This window comes from Aricia agestis, chromosome 4 (assembly GCF_905147365.1).
Source record: "Aricia agestis chromosome 4, ilAriAges1.1, whole genome shotgun sequence".
Lineage (NCBI taxonomy): Eukaryota > Metazoa > Arthropoda > Insecta > Lepidoptera > Lycaenidae > Aricia > Aricia agestis.
The window spans coordinates 21034535-21051981 of NC_056409.1; the positions used below are offsets into that span (position 1 = coordinate 21034535).

Below are 17447 nucleotides of genomic sequence, written 5' to 3' on the forward strand. Positions count from 1 at the left end.
CTAATCGAAAACGCCTGGAAGAGCTACTAGTCCATGAAGAAGCTGATGAAGGGAGACTTACCAATCTCCCTGAAGCGCCGACTCGTCGACATGACGTGTATTCTGCCCGTCCGCGTCCTAACCTACGGTGCGCCAACTTGGTCATTGGCCGATTTGCAAAAGTTCTAAATCGGGGTCTGCCAAAGAGCAATGGAGCGCAGTATGTTGGGAGTAAGTCTTCTGGACAAAATAAGGAACACAATACTGCGCTCACAAGCAAAAATCACGGATGTAGGAGTTAAGGCGGCTAAGCTAAAGTGGGATTGGGCGGGCCACTTAGCCGTATGCATCCCGACCGCTGGGCAAAGATATCGATAGAGTGGGTATCTGAAGATGGAAGACGCAACTGTGGCCGGCCTAGGAAAAGATGGCGCGATGAGCTGGAGGCGTACCAGGCACCAGCCGGGCTGGCCAACGGTGGCGCTGGACCGAGACAAGTGGAAGACCCTGGGGGAGGTCTTTGCCCAGCTGTGGGATAGTATAGGCTAAAAAAAAATGTCAAATGTCAACGTGACAGATGACAACTTTGAACTTTGACATTGAGATTTCAAGAGATCATCAAAAGTTGAAAAATACTTTGTTTTTTAATTCTTGATTTTAGGACCAAATTTAACCAAAATAAAAAGTACATCTGAATATTTACAAATCTGTCTGCGATAACATGAAAAAAGCGGATACTGTTCAGCTATGGGTGTTAAAATTTTGTTTAAAACTTGTGTATCCAAAATTCAATACTTATGCATTTATTGCATATCTGGCTATTAAATTCAGATATTTCTATAATAAGAAACGAATAGGTAAACGAGTAATGTCCACATACAACGTTGAATCTATTCCAGACTGTGAAATCATTCAATTAATAGCAAAAAATTCAAATCATAAAACACTATCAATTATATTAGAAAAGTGTTTAATCGTACACAACAATGTATTTTCCGAAATGTGCGTGGAAAATTTCTTCTACAAGGACAATCGAGTTCTTTGGGTGTCAGTTAAATTATCACCAGAAATGAGAAAAAAGTGGAATATGCACACTGATAAAATGCAAAGTAATAATAAGTACAACTTCTGCCAAGTCACATCAGAAATTCATAAAAAGCTATGGCCAGAGACCAGTATAGATAATACACTACATGAAAGGATTGTGCCGGTGATAGGTGCCGAACGAGTGCCTGATGACACTATCTATACAAATGAGATAGAGTTTGAGAATATTGTGTCCTGCTTTGGGTTATTCAATATTGAAAACATAGAAATTTCCCTTCACCCTGTTCCAAACATTGACTTCTCACCAAAGATAGCAGAGACCGCTGAAGTGAATCTTATTGTAAATGAATATGACTTATCCAATGACTTTGTTAAAGAAGTTTTGAATAATCACTTTGAAACCCCAAAGTTAGTGAGCATAAATGATGTGATATGTATAGAGTTGACACCCTCTATCGTTGGAAAACATCACTACAGGTACCTAGATTTAGTAGAATTCACAGGAAAATTATATTTTAAGTGCAACAAACTTTCCAGTAATAGCAATGTACCGAGTAATCAAAGAAATGTAATCCCGGCATATTATATTGTCAAAGGTGTAACTCAGTTGACTCTGGGTGAAATGTGCCATGCTATTAAACCAAAGAATCAATTTCATTCTGTATCTAAAACTAATTGTATGTGTTTAAAAGGAACACATATATGTCCCACTGGATTAATGAAGAAGTTTAATGAAATTCAAGAAATTATTAGCCCATTCTTATCTGGTGAAATAGGTAAATATAAAAATTATTATTCCTATATGTTTAATGCTTTGATCGTGGGAAGCACAGACACAATAGATATTCAATTGTTATGCAGCCGCCAGGGGGCCGCTTGGGGCTTGATAGGTAACATAATATAAGAATCTCAGCTCAGTTTTAATCTTTTTTTTTTCAGATAAAATTTCATCTGCTCTACAAAATCCAATAGTTCCAATAATTCTTCTGACTGGAAGCATGGGAAGTGGCAGACATATGCTAGTCCAAGTTATAGCAAAGTACAATGGTAATTATATTTAAATTTCTTTGTTTCTTATGAAAAAGATACAAGTACTTGGTGACAGAAATGGACCATTAATGGAATATAATGTAAAATTATATAATTTTGTAATTAACTCTTGTTTGTCTGTGTTTCTAGGTCTGAATTGTCTGCACATTGACTGCAATGCTCTACAAAGTTCGACAGCAAAACAAACAGAAAGTAAAATAAATTCAATGTTTCAAAAAGCAAAAGCAGCAGCACCTGCTATAGTCACATTAGATAGTTTTGATGTGAGTAAGCCTAATATTTTTTTGGCACTGCACAAAAAGTGGATAGGGGAAAGATAATAATTTGTTGTTTTTAAATAACAAATTAGAAAAGGTTGTAGTTATCATCAAACTCATGTCTATTTTTCTAGGTATTTGGAATTGATCCAGAAAATAATGAGGACCAAAGAGTGTTAGAATACTTTGTTAATTCTATCACAGAATTGTATGAGAATTACACAAAACATCCAATTATTTTTGTAGCAGTGGCAGACAAAGCCGATCTAAAGCCAAATATTATAAGAATCTTTTTAGAAAAAATTCACATTCCAAAGCTGAACTCAGAAGAAAGATTAGAAGTACTTCAATGGTTTGAATCTGTGCTGGGATTAAATGTTAATAGTATATCAAACTTGGACAATGAAACAATTTCGGAAGAGGCTAAAGTAGACAACAGTATCATTTCCAGTGACATACTCCAGAGGGTGGCGTCTAAAACTGAGACTTTTTTGTATGGAGATCTTGACACATTGATGCATTTTGCTATGAGGGAGTCCTACCTGAATCAGTCCAGGTATATTCACATATCAAAGGATCCTGATATGACTGTCATTCATGAGGAAGATTTCAACAATGCTTTAGGTGTGTGCTTATTTAATATTTAGTACTATATAGTAATACAATTGACAATGGCGCTGTGGTTCTATTGGGCCTATGAACTTGTTTTGATTGTCAATATAATATTGTAAGGCATCAAAGTACAAAAATTAAGGAATCAACTCTTAAGGCGGTACAATATTCGCCGGATCTGTTAATTTACCCTATAATGATGTGTTGTATCTAAAAAAAATTGATATCTATACTTCTATACTAATATTATAAATGCGAAAGTGTGTCTGTCTGTCTGTTACCTCTTCACACTCGAACAGCAGAACCGATTTTGCTCAAATTTGACATGGATATACTTTGAGTCCCGAGAAAGGACATAGGATAGTTTTTATCCCGGAAAAATGTTCCCGCGCGATAAACGAATTTTAGCGCAACAGAGCTGCGGGCGTCATCTAGTAATATTATCTTTTATCTTTGTATTTTTTTGTATTTCAAATTTATAGAAACAATTAGAGGACTGCAAAGTCAGCATTTAGATGCACCAAAGATACCAAAAGTGTACTGGGAAGACATTGGAGGCTTGGATAAGTTGAAAAAGGAGTTGCTCAAAACAATCGAATTTCCTATCAAGTTCCCGCATTTATTCCAAAACTCCTCACTTAAAAGGTCAGGTGAGTACATCATTCAAATTAAAATATAGTCATAGACTGTGCACAAATTTAATATCTCTCTGCATAAATGGAGGCAAAAGGCTATGTTTGAGTCTTATTGGCAAGGCGTAGAGTTGTGGACGGACGCAAGGATGCGCAGGCTATTGGTAGATCAGTGATATCTTAAAGTTTTGCCTGGATTATTATACTTCAAAGTTTTGCATAGTATATAATAATATAATTACTGACAATTTATAAAAGATGTGTTGTGTTCCAGGCATACTGCTGTACGGGCCGCCCGGCTGCGGCAAGACGCTCGTGGCTAAGGCCGTCAGCACTGAGCTCAACGTCAGCTTCATGAGTGTCAAAGGTCCGGAACTGCTCAACATGTATATAGGACAGTCGGAAGAAAATGTCCGAAATGGTTAGTATTATGGTACCAACTCTTTTTGCTCATGAAGCTTGCTATTTTGGAAAAAACATAACACTTCGAGAAGGTTGCTGGTGTAGAGCGCAACAAGAGTGAAAACATAGTGGAGTATACTATTGTTTATTTTAAGTTTGGTATGTAATTTCTTTTGCGATTTCTTAGTATACTTGTTTGTTTTCCTAATAAAATAAAATAAAAATAAAATGCACTTCTGATAATGGCACAGTATGGTGCGCACGAAGGGGCTTTTGGTACTGAACTTCCGGAACTGTTCTTATCATGTCGTCTCTTATTTAAAATAACTTGAGAGGTGTGTAAGGTGACACCCGAATGAAGCGAAGTTTTAAATTTCCCGCCAATTGACGTTGTGGGGGTTTTGCTAATGATACCAAATGTGTTCCCGAGTATATGAATTTTATTTATTGTCCCACATAAGATTGATATTATAAAGGTGCTGGGGAGCACGCGCGGTGCTTACTGATTATGAACGCGTACTGACGGTAAAATGCATTGTTAAGTGAAAAATGCTACGGTGTGATTTATGACACCGTACATACTCCCGAGCCGAAAAGATACAAAAATTAGGATGACTTTGAAGGAAAATGACATCTCGTAAATATAGGGGAGGTTGCTATGTCCCTCGTATTTACACTACACACTTCACTCGGCTGACGGTCAGCCGTACTCTGCTTTCGCGCACTAAACACTACACTAGGTTCTGCTTGCGGGGAGACACTGCTGAATCTTTTTCTATACTTCTTCCACAGTATGAATGCCGCTGCTACGACCACGACAGCGAGAAGGCTGTAAGAGATGCTGTATTGATGAACGTCGTGACCTGATATCTGATTGTCTGATGTCTTTAAATCTTTAGTGGCAACTTTCAACTCTTCAACTTGCTTGCCTAAATCACTGATAGAGTTGTTTATCTCAATTTCGCTGTTATCAACGATGTCCGAATATTGCAAATGTGATTGGTTGATCATATGATTAATATTATGAAATTTGGGAGCAATAACGCCCAAATTCGAATAGATCTCATTCCTGGAATCGGTCTGAGAGTACATAGTGAAGTCTCGGCCCTTTATAATGCAGTTAGGCTCGATGCTCAATATTCCAGCCCCATTCAGCTGGTCTGTGCTAACACGATCTGAACATATGATCCTGATCTGATATGTATTGCAGCAAAAATAAAAATATTGGGATTCATCTTTCAACTGAATCCACTGATCTCTGCATACTGATTTGCTGACGAGACATTGCTTCGTTCTTACGTCGATCTTACAGAACCTCTCATCTGGTGGGAGATAATGTATGGGCTTGCTGAGATGGCATAAATAAGTTTCCTCGTTATTGAAGCATAATTGAAGCTCAAATGTGGAAAGGGTAAAATAGGAATCCTTTCCTAAATTGATTGCTACGAAATCATCTACTGGGAGGACAGTGATCGCATTTCCTGCTATCTGTTTAGGAATCGAAATAATTTTGTACACGTTGTATGCTTCTCTATTAGTTAATGGAAACGATATTTCGAATATAAAATAATCCTTTAACATTCTTGCTTTAATTCTAAGTAAACTGTAAACGTTCCGTAAGTCTGATTGTATGTTGTCAATGGGTAACGTGATATCCTTCGTCAACTGACTCCCTATGAATTGTAATTCGCTTTTAATTTGTTCCGGAGTTAATAAATGCATATTAAACTTGCCATGTGATATATCTGTGATAGTATCTAAAATTGTGTCTTGAATTCTTTTCAGGTTTTGAAATAGGTTCATCGCAGTGAATGACGACAGTAAAAAATGTTGAACGTCCGAAATCTGAATATGTTCCGACTTGAGAGAATTAGTAAAATTATACAAATCTTCAAGATGGTTATTTATTGACTTATGCTGAAGCTGAATCGATTGTTCTGTGCGTTTCAGTAAATTATATTGTGCCTCGACGACTGATGTTTGATTCTGTATCAAGTTGCTAAGGTGATGCTCATTCTGTCTGATAAGCTCAATGTCGTTCCTATACTGTTCCGCGAATCTCTCGTCTAATACTCCGAACAGATAGTTGGCGGCGTAACCGACACCATTGATAAGCGCCCGGCGCTTCCTCGCACGCGCCTTAAAACGCTGATTTAATAACAAACGATTGTAGTGATCCAGTTCCTCGAACTCGTGCTGTAATTGGAGCGTAATTGTTGAACAATAGTCATAGTCGGGAATATAACTACATATTATACCAGTATAATTAATGAACTTTTCTGCTGCGGTGAATCCTTCCCAGTATGGAGACATATTGTAGTATGCTATGAGAGTCCACTTATCCCGAATGACCTTTGCACTTCCGGTATAATCAAAATATAGAGACATGTTGCTAGGTAAATTTGTAGCTGCATAAGAAGTCGTCGCAATTGACATAAATAAAATAAATGCTATCGCCATGGACATGAAACTACTCTGCTCGACAGGTTTTCTTTGCTTTTGCTCTTCCTTTTGTTCCTCAGGTTCTTCTTCACGGTCGCTGCTTGCTGCGTTCGAGAGAGGTAACAATGATAATTTAACTACTGGCCTTTTTATAATTCCGTTTTTTGTTTTCAGAGTGACGGCACGAACCAATCCGTCTTCTCCGGGATGCTGCTCCAATACCCTCCCCATGAGCCATTTGCCAGGGGGCATATTCTCGTCCTGAATAGTGACTAAATCGCCGACTTGTAGATTATTTCGTGCTCTTAACCATTTCGATCTTACTGAGAGCTGAGTCATATATTCGATCCTCCATCTCTTCCACAAATCGAAATATATTTTTGATATTAAATGCCATCTTGTCCTAGCATCCTGCTCCGTTTCTATGATAGTTAAATCTGCTCTGCCGACTAGAAAATGTGCTGGTGTCAAATAGTCTAAGTCCTCTGGGTCCTCTGTGAGTGCACAGAGGGGCCTGGAGTTTAAAATTGCTTCTATCTTAGCCAATAGGGTAGCATATTCTTCATATGTAAGTTTTTGCTCACCTACAACCCTTTTTAAATGATGCTTTAAACTTCTTATGTTTCTTTCCCATAAACCTGATGCATGGCACCACTTCGCTACGTTGAAATGCCAAGTGATATTCATGCTTGCTATCTCACTAAAAGTATTATCATCAAAAATGCTCTGAAATTGCTCCTGCATTAATCTGTTTGCTCCTACAAAATTGGTGCCATTGTCACTGAAGATGTGACGAGGCGTACCGCGACGAGCTGCCATTCTATTGAGAGCCGCCAAAAATGCTGAACTCGTAAGATCTGACACTACTTCTATGTATACTGCTTTTGTGACCATGCAAATGAATAATGCTATGTATCCTTTCATGGTCTTGATACCTCGTCCTTTGTTTGCCTTTACATCGATGTATCCTGTGAAATCTACTCCGGTGTTATAGAATGCTGGCTTCGGGCTGACACGTGCCGTGGGAAGATCGCCCATGAGCTGCTGGCCTAAAATAGGGGCGTGTTTCCTACAGGTCACGCACTTCCTGATGAGCTTTTTGGTGGCTCTTATACCACCAATGATCCAATGCTTCTGCCTAAGATTGGCCAATGTAATGCGTGGACCGCCATGGAATGTTAGTTCGTGTGCTTGCTGTATAAGTAAAATTGTGAGTCGACTTTCGTATGGTAGGATGATTGGATATTTTATTTCGGTGCTTACGCTCGCGTTCTTGAGACGGCCACCAACTCGTAAAATGTTGTCGTTGTCTAAAATCGGGTTCAAATTTAAAATTTTGCTTTTCGATGGTAATGGTCTTTTATTTAATAATAGTTTAATTTCTTCACTAAAGTGCTCCAGCTGTACATTCCTTACAATAAGCATTTTTGCGTATTGTAATTCTCGTAACGTGAGAAATCCTTCGCGGCGTTGTTTGTGCTTTGTTATTCGCAATATCCATGCAAGTATACGAGTAACTCGAGTTATGTTGCTATGCTTATTTAATAATTGTTCGATTATGTTTAATGCTTGAGGATCCGTATGAATTATAGTATTAGATTGTTTGTATTGATTTTTTAGTTCTAGTGTAGTCTCGTATAATGTTTGCTCTTTAACGATGAATGATGGTAACCATGATGGGCCGTTCCACCAGAGCTTATCTTCTTTAAGCTGAGTTACATTTAAACCGCGACTCGCTGGATCGGACGGGTTTTCGTCTGTTTTAACGTAGTGCCAACATGATTTTGGCATTACTTGCGTTATTGCTCTGACTCGATTGGATATAAATGTTTTCCATCGTAATGGGTCTCCTTGTATCCATCCTAAGACTGCTGTAGAGTCTGTCCAGCCATACACTTCTGCTTTATATTGATGTAAACATTTTTGAACCTTGCTCATCAATTTTGATAATAGTTCAGCCCCCATTAATTCCAATCTAGGGATGGTCTGAACTTTGCTTGATGGTGCAAGCCGTGCTTTGGCCGCTACTAATGATACCGATGATTCACCATTTTTTATGATCTTACAGTAAATTACCGCCGAAAATGCTTTGGTAGAGGCGTCGGAAAATCCATGAAACTCGATCTTGTCGTTTTCAGAAGTCCCGATCCACCGTTGTATTTTAAATGTGTCTATATTTTGCAACTCTTGGCGTAAATCTAACCATTTTGTTTTAATATCCTGCGGAAGATTATCATCCCATTCTATTTTCGATAACCAGACATTTTGAAATAATAATTTTAGTGTGGTACTCAATGGCGTTAGCCAACCCAAGGGGTCGTATAACCTTGATATTTCGGACAATAAAGATCGCTTAGTTGGTTCTGCTTCAGATAATTCTATTTTGCATTGAAATGTAAACACGTCACCTTGGGGATCCCAGCTTAGACCCAAAGTTTTCGTCGACTCCATATGCTTAAATTCGTACGTCTGCTTGTCACACTGCTCTGTATCTAAATCTGCTAGAAGTTGCTTTTCATTTGACCTCCATTTTCGTAAATTGAAACCTCCTGATTTTAGAAGCTCAATTAAATCTGCCTGTAATTGCTTGCTCTGCTGTAAAGTATGATGACCTCCACAAAAGTCGTCTACGAAAAAGCTTTCTTCTACTTCTTTCGCTGCTTCTGGATACTTCTTCTTCTCTTCTGCTGCTAACTGCTTTAAACAATTTATTGCTAAGAAACTTGCTGCTTTTTCTCCGTAAGTTACTGTTTTTAATTGATATGCTTGCACAGGTTGGTCTTTAGACTCCCTCCAAAATATCCTCTGATATGCTTGATCTTCGGGAAACACCCAAATTTGCCTGTACATCTTTTCGATGTCTGCTGTATAAGCAAATTTAAACTGACGCCATTTCAAAATTATCTGCTGTAGATCCTGCTGAAGATTGGGCCCCTTGTACATTATATCATTTAAACTATATCCACTCGAAGACTTTGCTGATGCGTTGAATACTACGCGTAGCTTCGTTGTGGTGGAGCTGTCTCGGATAACACCATGATGAGGTAAGTAGAACTCCATTTTTCTTTCAGATGCTGATCGTTCCATATGACTTAGATCCATGTACTCCTGCATGAACCTTTTATAGTCGTTTGCTAATGCTATATTTCGATCCAATCTCCTTTCTAAACTCTGATACTGTGCTAATGCTGTAGTTTATGCTTTAATTCTTCTATAATAGGTAAACGAACCTCAAATCTTCCATCCTCCAACCTTTTAGTTGTTTTAGAAAAATATTGAAGACAAAATTCATCTTCTGACGTCATCTCCTTTTCTAGGGAAATGTCTTCGCATTCCCAGAATCTTTGTAAGTCGTCATAATTGTTATGTACCATGACGTTACATTGATATGATTTGACGGAGCCGCAGAGGATCCAGCCAAGGTAAGTCTGCTGTGCTATGGGTTCTTCGCTAGTCGGACCTCTCAAAATACCATTTAATAAAATTTTGGAGTAGACATCTGCTCCTAAAAGTAAGTCTACCGGACGTTTTATGTAATACTCTGGATCTGCTAAATTAATGTTTTCGATGTATGACCATGAAGGCTTAGGTAAATTAACATTTGGAAGATTTTTGATAAGATTGCTCATGATGATAACGTCTATGCTAAATGTAAAATTATTATGCAATGATTTGCATTGTATAGTAAGCATTCCTTTGCTGCTGCTTTCATGCTCACCGACGCCGAAGATAGTGCCCTTGCACCTACGTCGTTTTAATCCTAAAATCTGCGCTGCTTTCTCTGTAATTACTGAAATTTGAGAACCAGAATCTATGAGGGCTCTAAGATGATGCTGATCTCCATTTGCTGCTTTCACACCAACCATTGCCGTTGCTAGTAAGACCTCACAAGTGTTTGGTTGAGACACGTGGTGGGCCGTCGCCACATGGTTCGAAGAAGTGCTGGGTTTGGGTTTTGTGCATGCATCGTGCAATAAACTATTATGAAATCCTGCGCATAAGCGACACCTTTTACTGGAAAAACATTCTTTAGTATCGTGTTCGTTTAAACAATTCACACAATATCGCAACCGGGTTACGGTTTTTAATTTCTGATCGCATGGCATTTCTTGAAATCTTGAACAATTGAATAAACCATGTTCGCCTTTGCAAAGTCCGCAAATTACCTTGGTTGCATGCAATGCCTTAAAGTTTGACTTATGATTAAAATAAAAATTATTATAGCTAGATTTAAAGTTGCTCGGAGGAAGTCTTCGTTTATGCGAAAAATTTTGTTGCTGATTCGATGATGCTGGTTGCTTAAATGCGCCCTGCTCTTGTTTTCTGCGCGATGATTCGAGAACAGTGAATTTCGCTTCCAAAAAATTCACGAATTCCTCTAGAATTGGCAATTCTCGAGGATTCTTAACTGATTCCAAATATTCTGTATACGACTCACTGTCCAATTTTTGCCCTAACAGGTGGACCAATAAGGGGTCCCATGAGCTAATATCGACTCCCAGGTTCTTTAGTGCATTTAAACATTCTTTAGTTGTGTCGTGTAATTTTTTAAGTTGCGCTGCTGATTGATATTGAATGGTTGGCAGCCCTAGCAATATGTTGACGTGCGAAGTAAATATGAGCCTTTTATTGTTGTACCTATGGTTAAGAATTTCCCAAGAAATATTATAATTAGCCGATGTAATTTGTAAATGTTGTATGAGCCTTTCAGCTTCGCCTGTCAATTTACTCCTTAAAAACTGCATTTTTTGTGCCTGAGACAGTGAGGAATTGTTATGAATGGCCTCACTGAATAAATCTTTGAATGACATCCATTGGTGATAATTACCGCCAAATGTAGGGATATCTAATTTAGGGGTTGATTTCTCCCTATGGGACGTTGACCACATCTTTTTGTTAATGCTCTCCTTGATGAAATTAAATTTCTTCTCGTGCGCTGTAAATTGCTTTTCATACTCTAAGTTAGACCCGTTTAATTCATTATCGAGCTCCCAATGCTGAGCGTCGATTGCTGCCCATCTCATCTGTAACTGCTGCAACGTGTCTTCAAACTGCCACTTTTCTGTTAATGCTTCCAGGTTAATGTTGCTTACTGTTCGTGAAAATGCTTTAAAGTTCGTCATCTGCTTACGTAACATTTCTGCTGTTTTGCTGTCGACACCTTGAGAAATTGTTCTCGACACCCGTTCTGCTGATGCTGCTGTTGACGGACCAGGGATAGGTAATGGGCTTGCTCCTCGACTTGGGACCTCAAGTACCTTACCCTCCGGTTGTGCTACTGCTGGTGAAGTCACTTGCGAGAGATACTGCTGTAAAGTTGACTTCGTGATCTCGTAGTTTCTGGTAGCCCGTTCATTGAGACTTTTCATGGGCTCAGAATTTTCGTCTACGTATCCTGCTAATTGCTGTCGATTCTGCTTAAATTCTTCCCAATATTCGTCAAGGGTTTGTAACTTCCGCTTAACGTAATCTACTGTCCTACGATCTCGCCCTGTCTTTTTGAAAGACGCAAGCAACTGATCTATAGCACCTACTAACTGCTCTTGATTTTCGTAAATATCCTCCATTTTAGTAACTTATTGCTCAAAGTGAAAAAATGGAAAGATTGCTGCTGCTGCTGCTCACGCCCTGAAGAGCGTGATGATCTGCTGATGAGATGCTGAAGCGATGCTAATGCTGATGCTGCTGTCTGCTGCTTGCAGACAGGAACCACACTGCTATGCTGAATACTGCTGCTGCTGATGCTCGTCTCCCACTTCCACAACTGCACTGATTCGCGGGAAACTGTTCTGCTGTATCACTAGTCCACCGTTCTGCTACACTGCTATGCTACTCCACTGTACTGCTGTTCTGTTACAATGCTATTCTGCTACACTGTTCTGCTATTTCACTTTACCACTACTATGCTACACTGCTTTTTACCACTACACCACTACTGTACTGTCTGCTGATTTTATTGAACTGATTTTCTGATAGTCACTGATAGTCCTCACTCGCGAATGATCCTGCTTTGGCCAAATCGCGGAAGGTCACAAAGCTCGAAGGACCATATTATGTGGGGGTTTTGCTAATGATACCAAATGTGTTCCCGAGCATATGATTTTTATTTATTGTCCCACATAAGATTGATATTATAAAGGTGCTGGGGAGCACGCGCGGTGCTTACTGATTATGAACGCGTACTGACGGTAAAATGCATTGTTAAGTGAAAAATGCTACGGTGTGATTTATGACACCGTACATACTCCCGAGCCGAAAAGATACAAAAATTAGGATGACTTTGAAGGAAAATGACATCTCGTAAATATAGGGGAGGTTGCTATGTCCCTCGTATTTACACTACACACTTCACTCGGCTGACGGTCAGCCGTACTCTGCTTTCGCGCACTAAACACTACACTAGGTTCTGCTTGCGGGGAGACACTGCTGAATCTTTTTCTATACTTCTTCCACAGTATGAATGCCGCTGCTACATTGCCACATCAACGCCTTCGCATTTTTTGACCGACACTTATTTTAGTACTTCGCAGGTACTAAGATAAGTGTCGGTCAAAAAGTGTCGTTACAACTTTTTCCGTTAAAAGGGGTTTACCCCTTTCGCAACGCGCGATAAGGAACTTCGTTACAAAAATATATTATTTAACATGCGCGTGACATGGCATTAGCGCGGAAATCTCTAGAAATTAATAAAGAGTGATGGCTAAAATGGCTTATGGTTTCAGTATTCGCGGCGGCGCGGGCGTCGTCCCCGTGCGTGGTGTTCCTGGACGAGCTGGACGCGCTGGCGCCAGCGCGGGGCGCGGCAGGGGACGCGGGCGGCGCCAGCGACCGCGTGGTTAGCCAGCTGCTCGCTGAGCTCGACGGCGTTAAACCCGACGACGGTAAATCTCGACCAGTAGCTCTACCATGAGTTTAAAGCTATAGTATTTTTCGATACTCGATAGTCGATACCGACTACCGTAAATTTTTAGTATGGCAAATTTTACAGCACCTCTAGCGGTTACGTGCGGAACTAAAATCGCCATACTAAATATTAACGTAGTCGGTATCGAGTATCGATAAATAATATAGCTTTAAACTCATGGTAGAGCTACTGTAAGCCCAAAGGGATCCGATATCGGTGTCGGACACCGATCCGATACCGGGGCAAGTAAAATAATATATATCAGATATCGGGTCGGACAATATTTATTTATTTATTACGGTACAGTTCCACAGAATAACATTCAGTAAAATAACATTAACAACACACGACTGAGGTCCAATTACAACTACACCACCTACAAAGACAGGTACACATTTCATACATTTTACTTACCCCAATATCGGATCGGCGTCCGACACCGATATCGAATCGGATAATGTGCCCTTAAAGTTAACGCTCGAATTAGTATAAGATTACCGCTTTCGTTTTTCATGTGAATTAAAGAAAAGACATGACATTATAACGAGCTGCTAACACTAACAGGCGTTGGTAAAGTGGGCCTTAAATACAGTTTATTTATTGACTACAGTGTACACGTTCCGCACCCCCGTAAATGGTAAATTCCCCGGAAACACATTTAGCATATGTCCTTCCCTGTGGTCTATTCTATTACTATCTGTGTCACATTACATAATGGGTCCAGTAGTTCGTGAGGTTTCGATTTGTTCTACGCGCCTACAAAGCAGCGGTGGCATGGGTCGCTAGAAATGTCGGTAGAAAATGAAACCTAGGTGACAGGTCATGAAGTGGCACGTTATTTTAATTTTTTGTCGGTTGCGGTGCTTGCCGCTTTGATCGGCAATTGATTTGTACCTTGTACGGTATGTTTGAACGGACGACAAATTTTTACATGCGACCCGAGTATGAAAAACACGTTACATTGAAATACGGTGACATAACGAACATCAAACTCAGTTTATATAACGCGTGAATAGTCTCCGTCTCTCTCTCTCTCACACTCATCTCCTCTTCGTGTGACAGAGACGGAAAACGGGCTGGTGTTCGTGATGGGTGCGACGAACCGGCCGGACCTGCTGGAGCAGTCGCTGCTGCGGCCGGGCCGCCTCGACCGCCTGGTCTACGTGCCGCCGTACAGGGGAGTACCGGAGAAAGTCTCCGTGCTCAAGGCTCTGTGCAGAAGGTAATGAACAAAACTCCCGTGGTCCAGAGGTCGTGAGTTCGACTCCCGCGTTGGAAACATGTTATTTTCGAGTTCGGTTGGGACGATGCAGGCTGATCACCTGATTGTCTGACAAGTAAGATGATCCATGAGTCAGATGGGCATGGAAAATTTTGGTCCTGCGCCTATTTTCTCGCCAGTCGTGTCGGTCTTCCGTCCCACTGGGTTATGAGAGTAAAGGAATAGAGAGTGCTCTTGTGTACTGCGTATACACTTGGGCACTATAAAATTACTCCTGCTTAACTGGCCCGGTTTCAATACAACCGGCCACCGTCACCGAAACCAATGTGGTAGTTATTATTATAAGGAACAAAATTGCTATTGGTCTGTTAGGTAATAGTTCTAAGTGTGTAATGTCTATAAAGTCTAATCGGGAAGCACCGAGATAAATTGATTCATAGATTTATATTAGCAGTAAATGTAATAATAATTATTATTATTATGTTAGCACTAACACTGCCTATTTGTTCCTGTAGTGTTTCTAAGTTCAAGTGTATAAATTAAAAAGGCACTTTAGGAAGTAGGTATAAGTAATTAAGTATAAAGTGTTTTTAAGTTTTAAATACTAAATAGTGATTAAATAAACTCTGTTTAATTAAAACGAGTTATATTTTTTTTGTGTATTGACTTTAACAATGTCACAACTCACAGTATAGCAATAAGACATATCTAATATTGCTATACTGTGACAATGTTTATAGAGTCTAGGGCCTGTTTCACCACTAATTACTTGTATTATTTTTCTTTATGCTGGTAACTACCGGATAGGCTTTCCACAACTTATCTGACAGATACTCCATACTATATCTGTCAGATAAGTTTTGGATAGCCTATACGGCACTTTTCGGGAAGTGGTGAAACAGGCCCTTAGGCTGCGTTTCCACCAGAGATGTGTTGCGAGGAATGAGTTTTTAAGATCCAATAGAATCGCTGCGCTGAACGAGGTCACGTCAATGAAGCGATTCTATTGGATCTTAAAAACATATTCCTCGCAACACATTTCTGTAGAGACGCAGGCCTAGTCTTATCCATACTGAATATTTCGCCAGCTACAATTTGCTGCCGGGCGTGGATTTGACCGCGGTGGCGGCGGCGCTGCCGGAGCGGGTGACGGGCGCCGACTTGCTGCAAGTGACCGACACCGCGCGCGCCGCCGCCGTCCGCGCGCTCGTGCAAAGGATGCAGAGAGGTAAACATAAGCATAGACTAGAGATAGCATAAACCAGTGTTTCCCAAACTGTGGTCCGCGGACCCCTGGATGTGTCGCAAGTGTATGTATGGGGATCCGCGGTGTCATCTCTGGACCAGAGGCGACGTAAGGCGTGGGTGACGTGGGCCACCGCCTATGGCCTCGCGGTCCAAGGGGGACCTTTGATTTTTTAGAATTTACGAATTTTGATACTCTTATTTTAATTAAATAAAATGAGTATCAAAAAATTATTATACTCAACAAAAGTCCGTCCTCTTGCGTCATCGCATGGGGCCTCGCAAAACTATCTTGCCCACATAAAATATAGGTCATCCCTACTACTGCTTTAGACCATACACAGTCCGGTTTTTTTTTTTGCTGTTTATTTTATTAAGGGGTACCTACTGTGAAAACTGTGCTTGATTCCCCTAGGGGTCCGCGGCTGATAAAGTTGCCTATGCTGGAAAGTGCGTCCTGTGCGTAAAATATAAACCAAAGAGAACAATAATTACAGAAGAGAAACCTGATTATTATGATATATAATTTAAAACTCGCACATAATTATTTACTGTAAAGGTAATAATATAATTATAATAAAGTGCAGAATGAGTGCTGAGATGCTAAATTTAAACATGAGCAAAATATAATTTTTAAATTTTCAATATAATATTTAGATTACTCTGGTGAGTGGACGTTAAAAGAATACTCATAAAACTGAATTTTTCCGACAACTTAGATATACAATTTTGCAAAAGCTATTAGTTATTTCATTCCATCACTATCCATCATATTACTTATTCCTGTTTTTTATGTTTACAGGTCTTGTAAAAGAGAGCGAGCTGACCGCGGACTCGGTTCATATCGGCATGGAGGAGCTTTGGCAAGGCGTAGAGTCCTTCAGACCGTCCATTACCGAAGAAGAAATGAGTTACTACGAATCATTACAGTCGCAAATGTAGAGATGATATTAATTAGTGTTTTGTATAATAAAAAAAATATTATGGTGTTTCATTATTATATTTTATTTCCGTAATTTACCTACTTTTTAGGGTTCCGTACCCAAAGGGTAAAAACGGGACCCTATTACTAAGACTTCAATGTCTGTCCGTCTGTCTGTCAGCTGTCTGTCTGTCTGTCTCCAGACTGTATCTCAAGAACTGTTATAGCTATACTTCTGAAATTGTTGCCGCTATAACAACAAATACCTATTAAAAACAAAACCAAATTAATATATAAGGGGGCTCCCATACAACAAACGTGATTTTTTCGGCATTTTTTGCTCTTTATCTTTGCATATAAGTATTCATTTATTAATGGTAACAGGTAGGCACTTGAATTTTTCACAAAATTATTTATTATAATTATAATATTGTGTACTTACTTTAATATTTAATACAAATAATAGGTACTTAATATAAAATAAAAAATTAATCCCATACAAAAAAACACAGTTTTTGGCCTATTTTTGCTCTATAACGGTATGGAACCCTTCGTGCGCGAGTCCGACTCGCACTTGGCCGATTATAAAAAATGTAAGTAATGTCAGGCCTGTCCCACTCGCGCGTTTAGGTATCGAACTGTAAGTACGCCTTTAAAGGGGCAGATCACAAGGGACTCACAAGCGAGGGAAGATTTTTTTGTCGCATATAATATCTACGTACTGATTTAACCG

The 17447-nt window shown here is 39.6% G+C and overlaps 1 protein-coding gene across 1 annotated transcript; it reads left to right on the top strand.

The window, feature by feature from the left end:
* The first annotated feature begins 604 nt into the window (after window positions 1-604).
* LOC121726240 (peroxisome assembly factor 2) lies at window positions 605-16786 on the top strand. Its single transcript, XM_042113499.1, has 10 exons — window positions 605-1802; window positions 1966-2073; window positions 2206-2339; window positions 2468-2957; window positions 3428-3595; window positions 3852-3998; window positions 13144-13302; window positions 14388-14547; window positions 15636-15775; window positions 16595-16786. The coding sequence occupies exons 1-10, from the start codon at window positions 701-703 to the stop codon at window positions 16732-16734; spliced, it is 2748 nt and encodes a 915-aa protein (XP_041969433.1). The 5' UTR covers window positions 605-700; the 3' UTR covers window positions 16735-16786.
* Window positions 16787-17447: the final 661 nt, after the last annotated feature.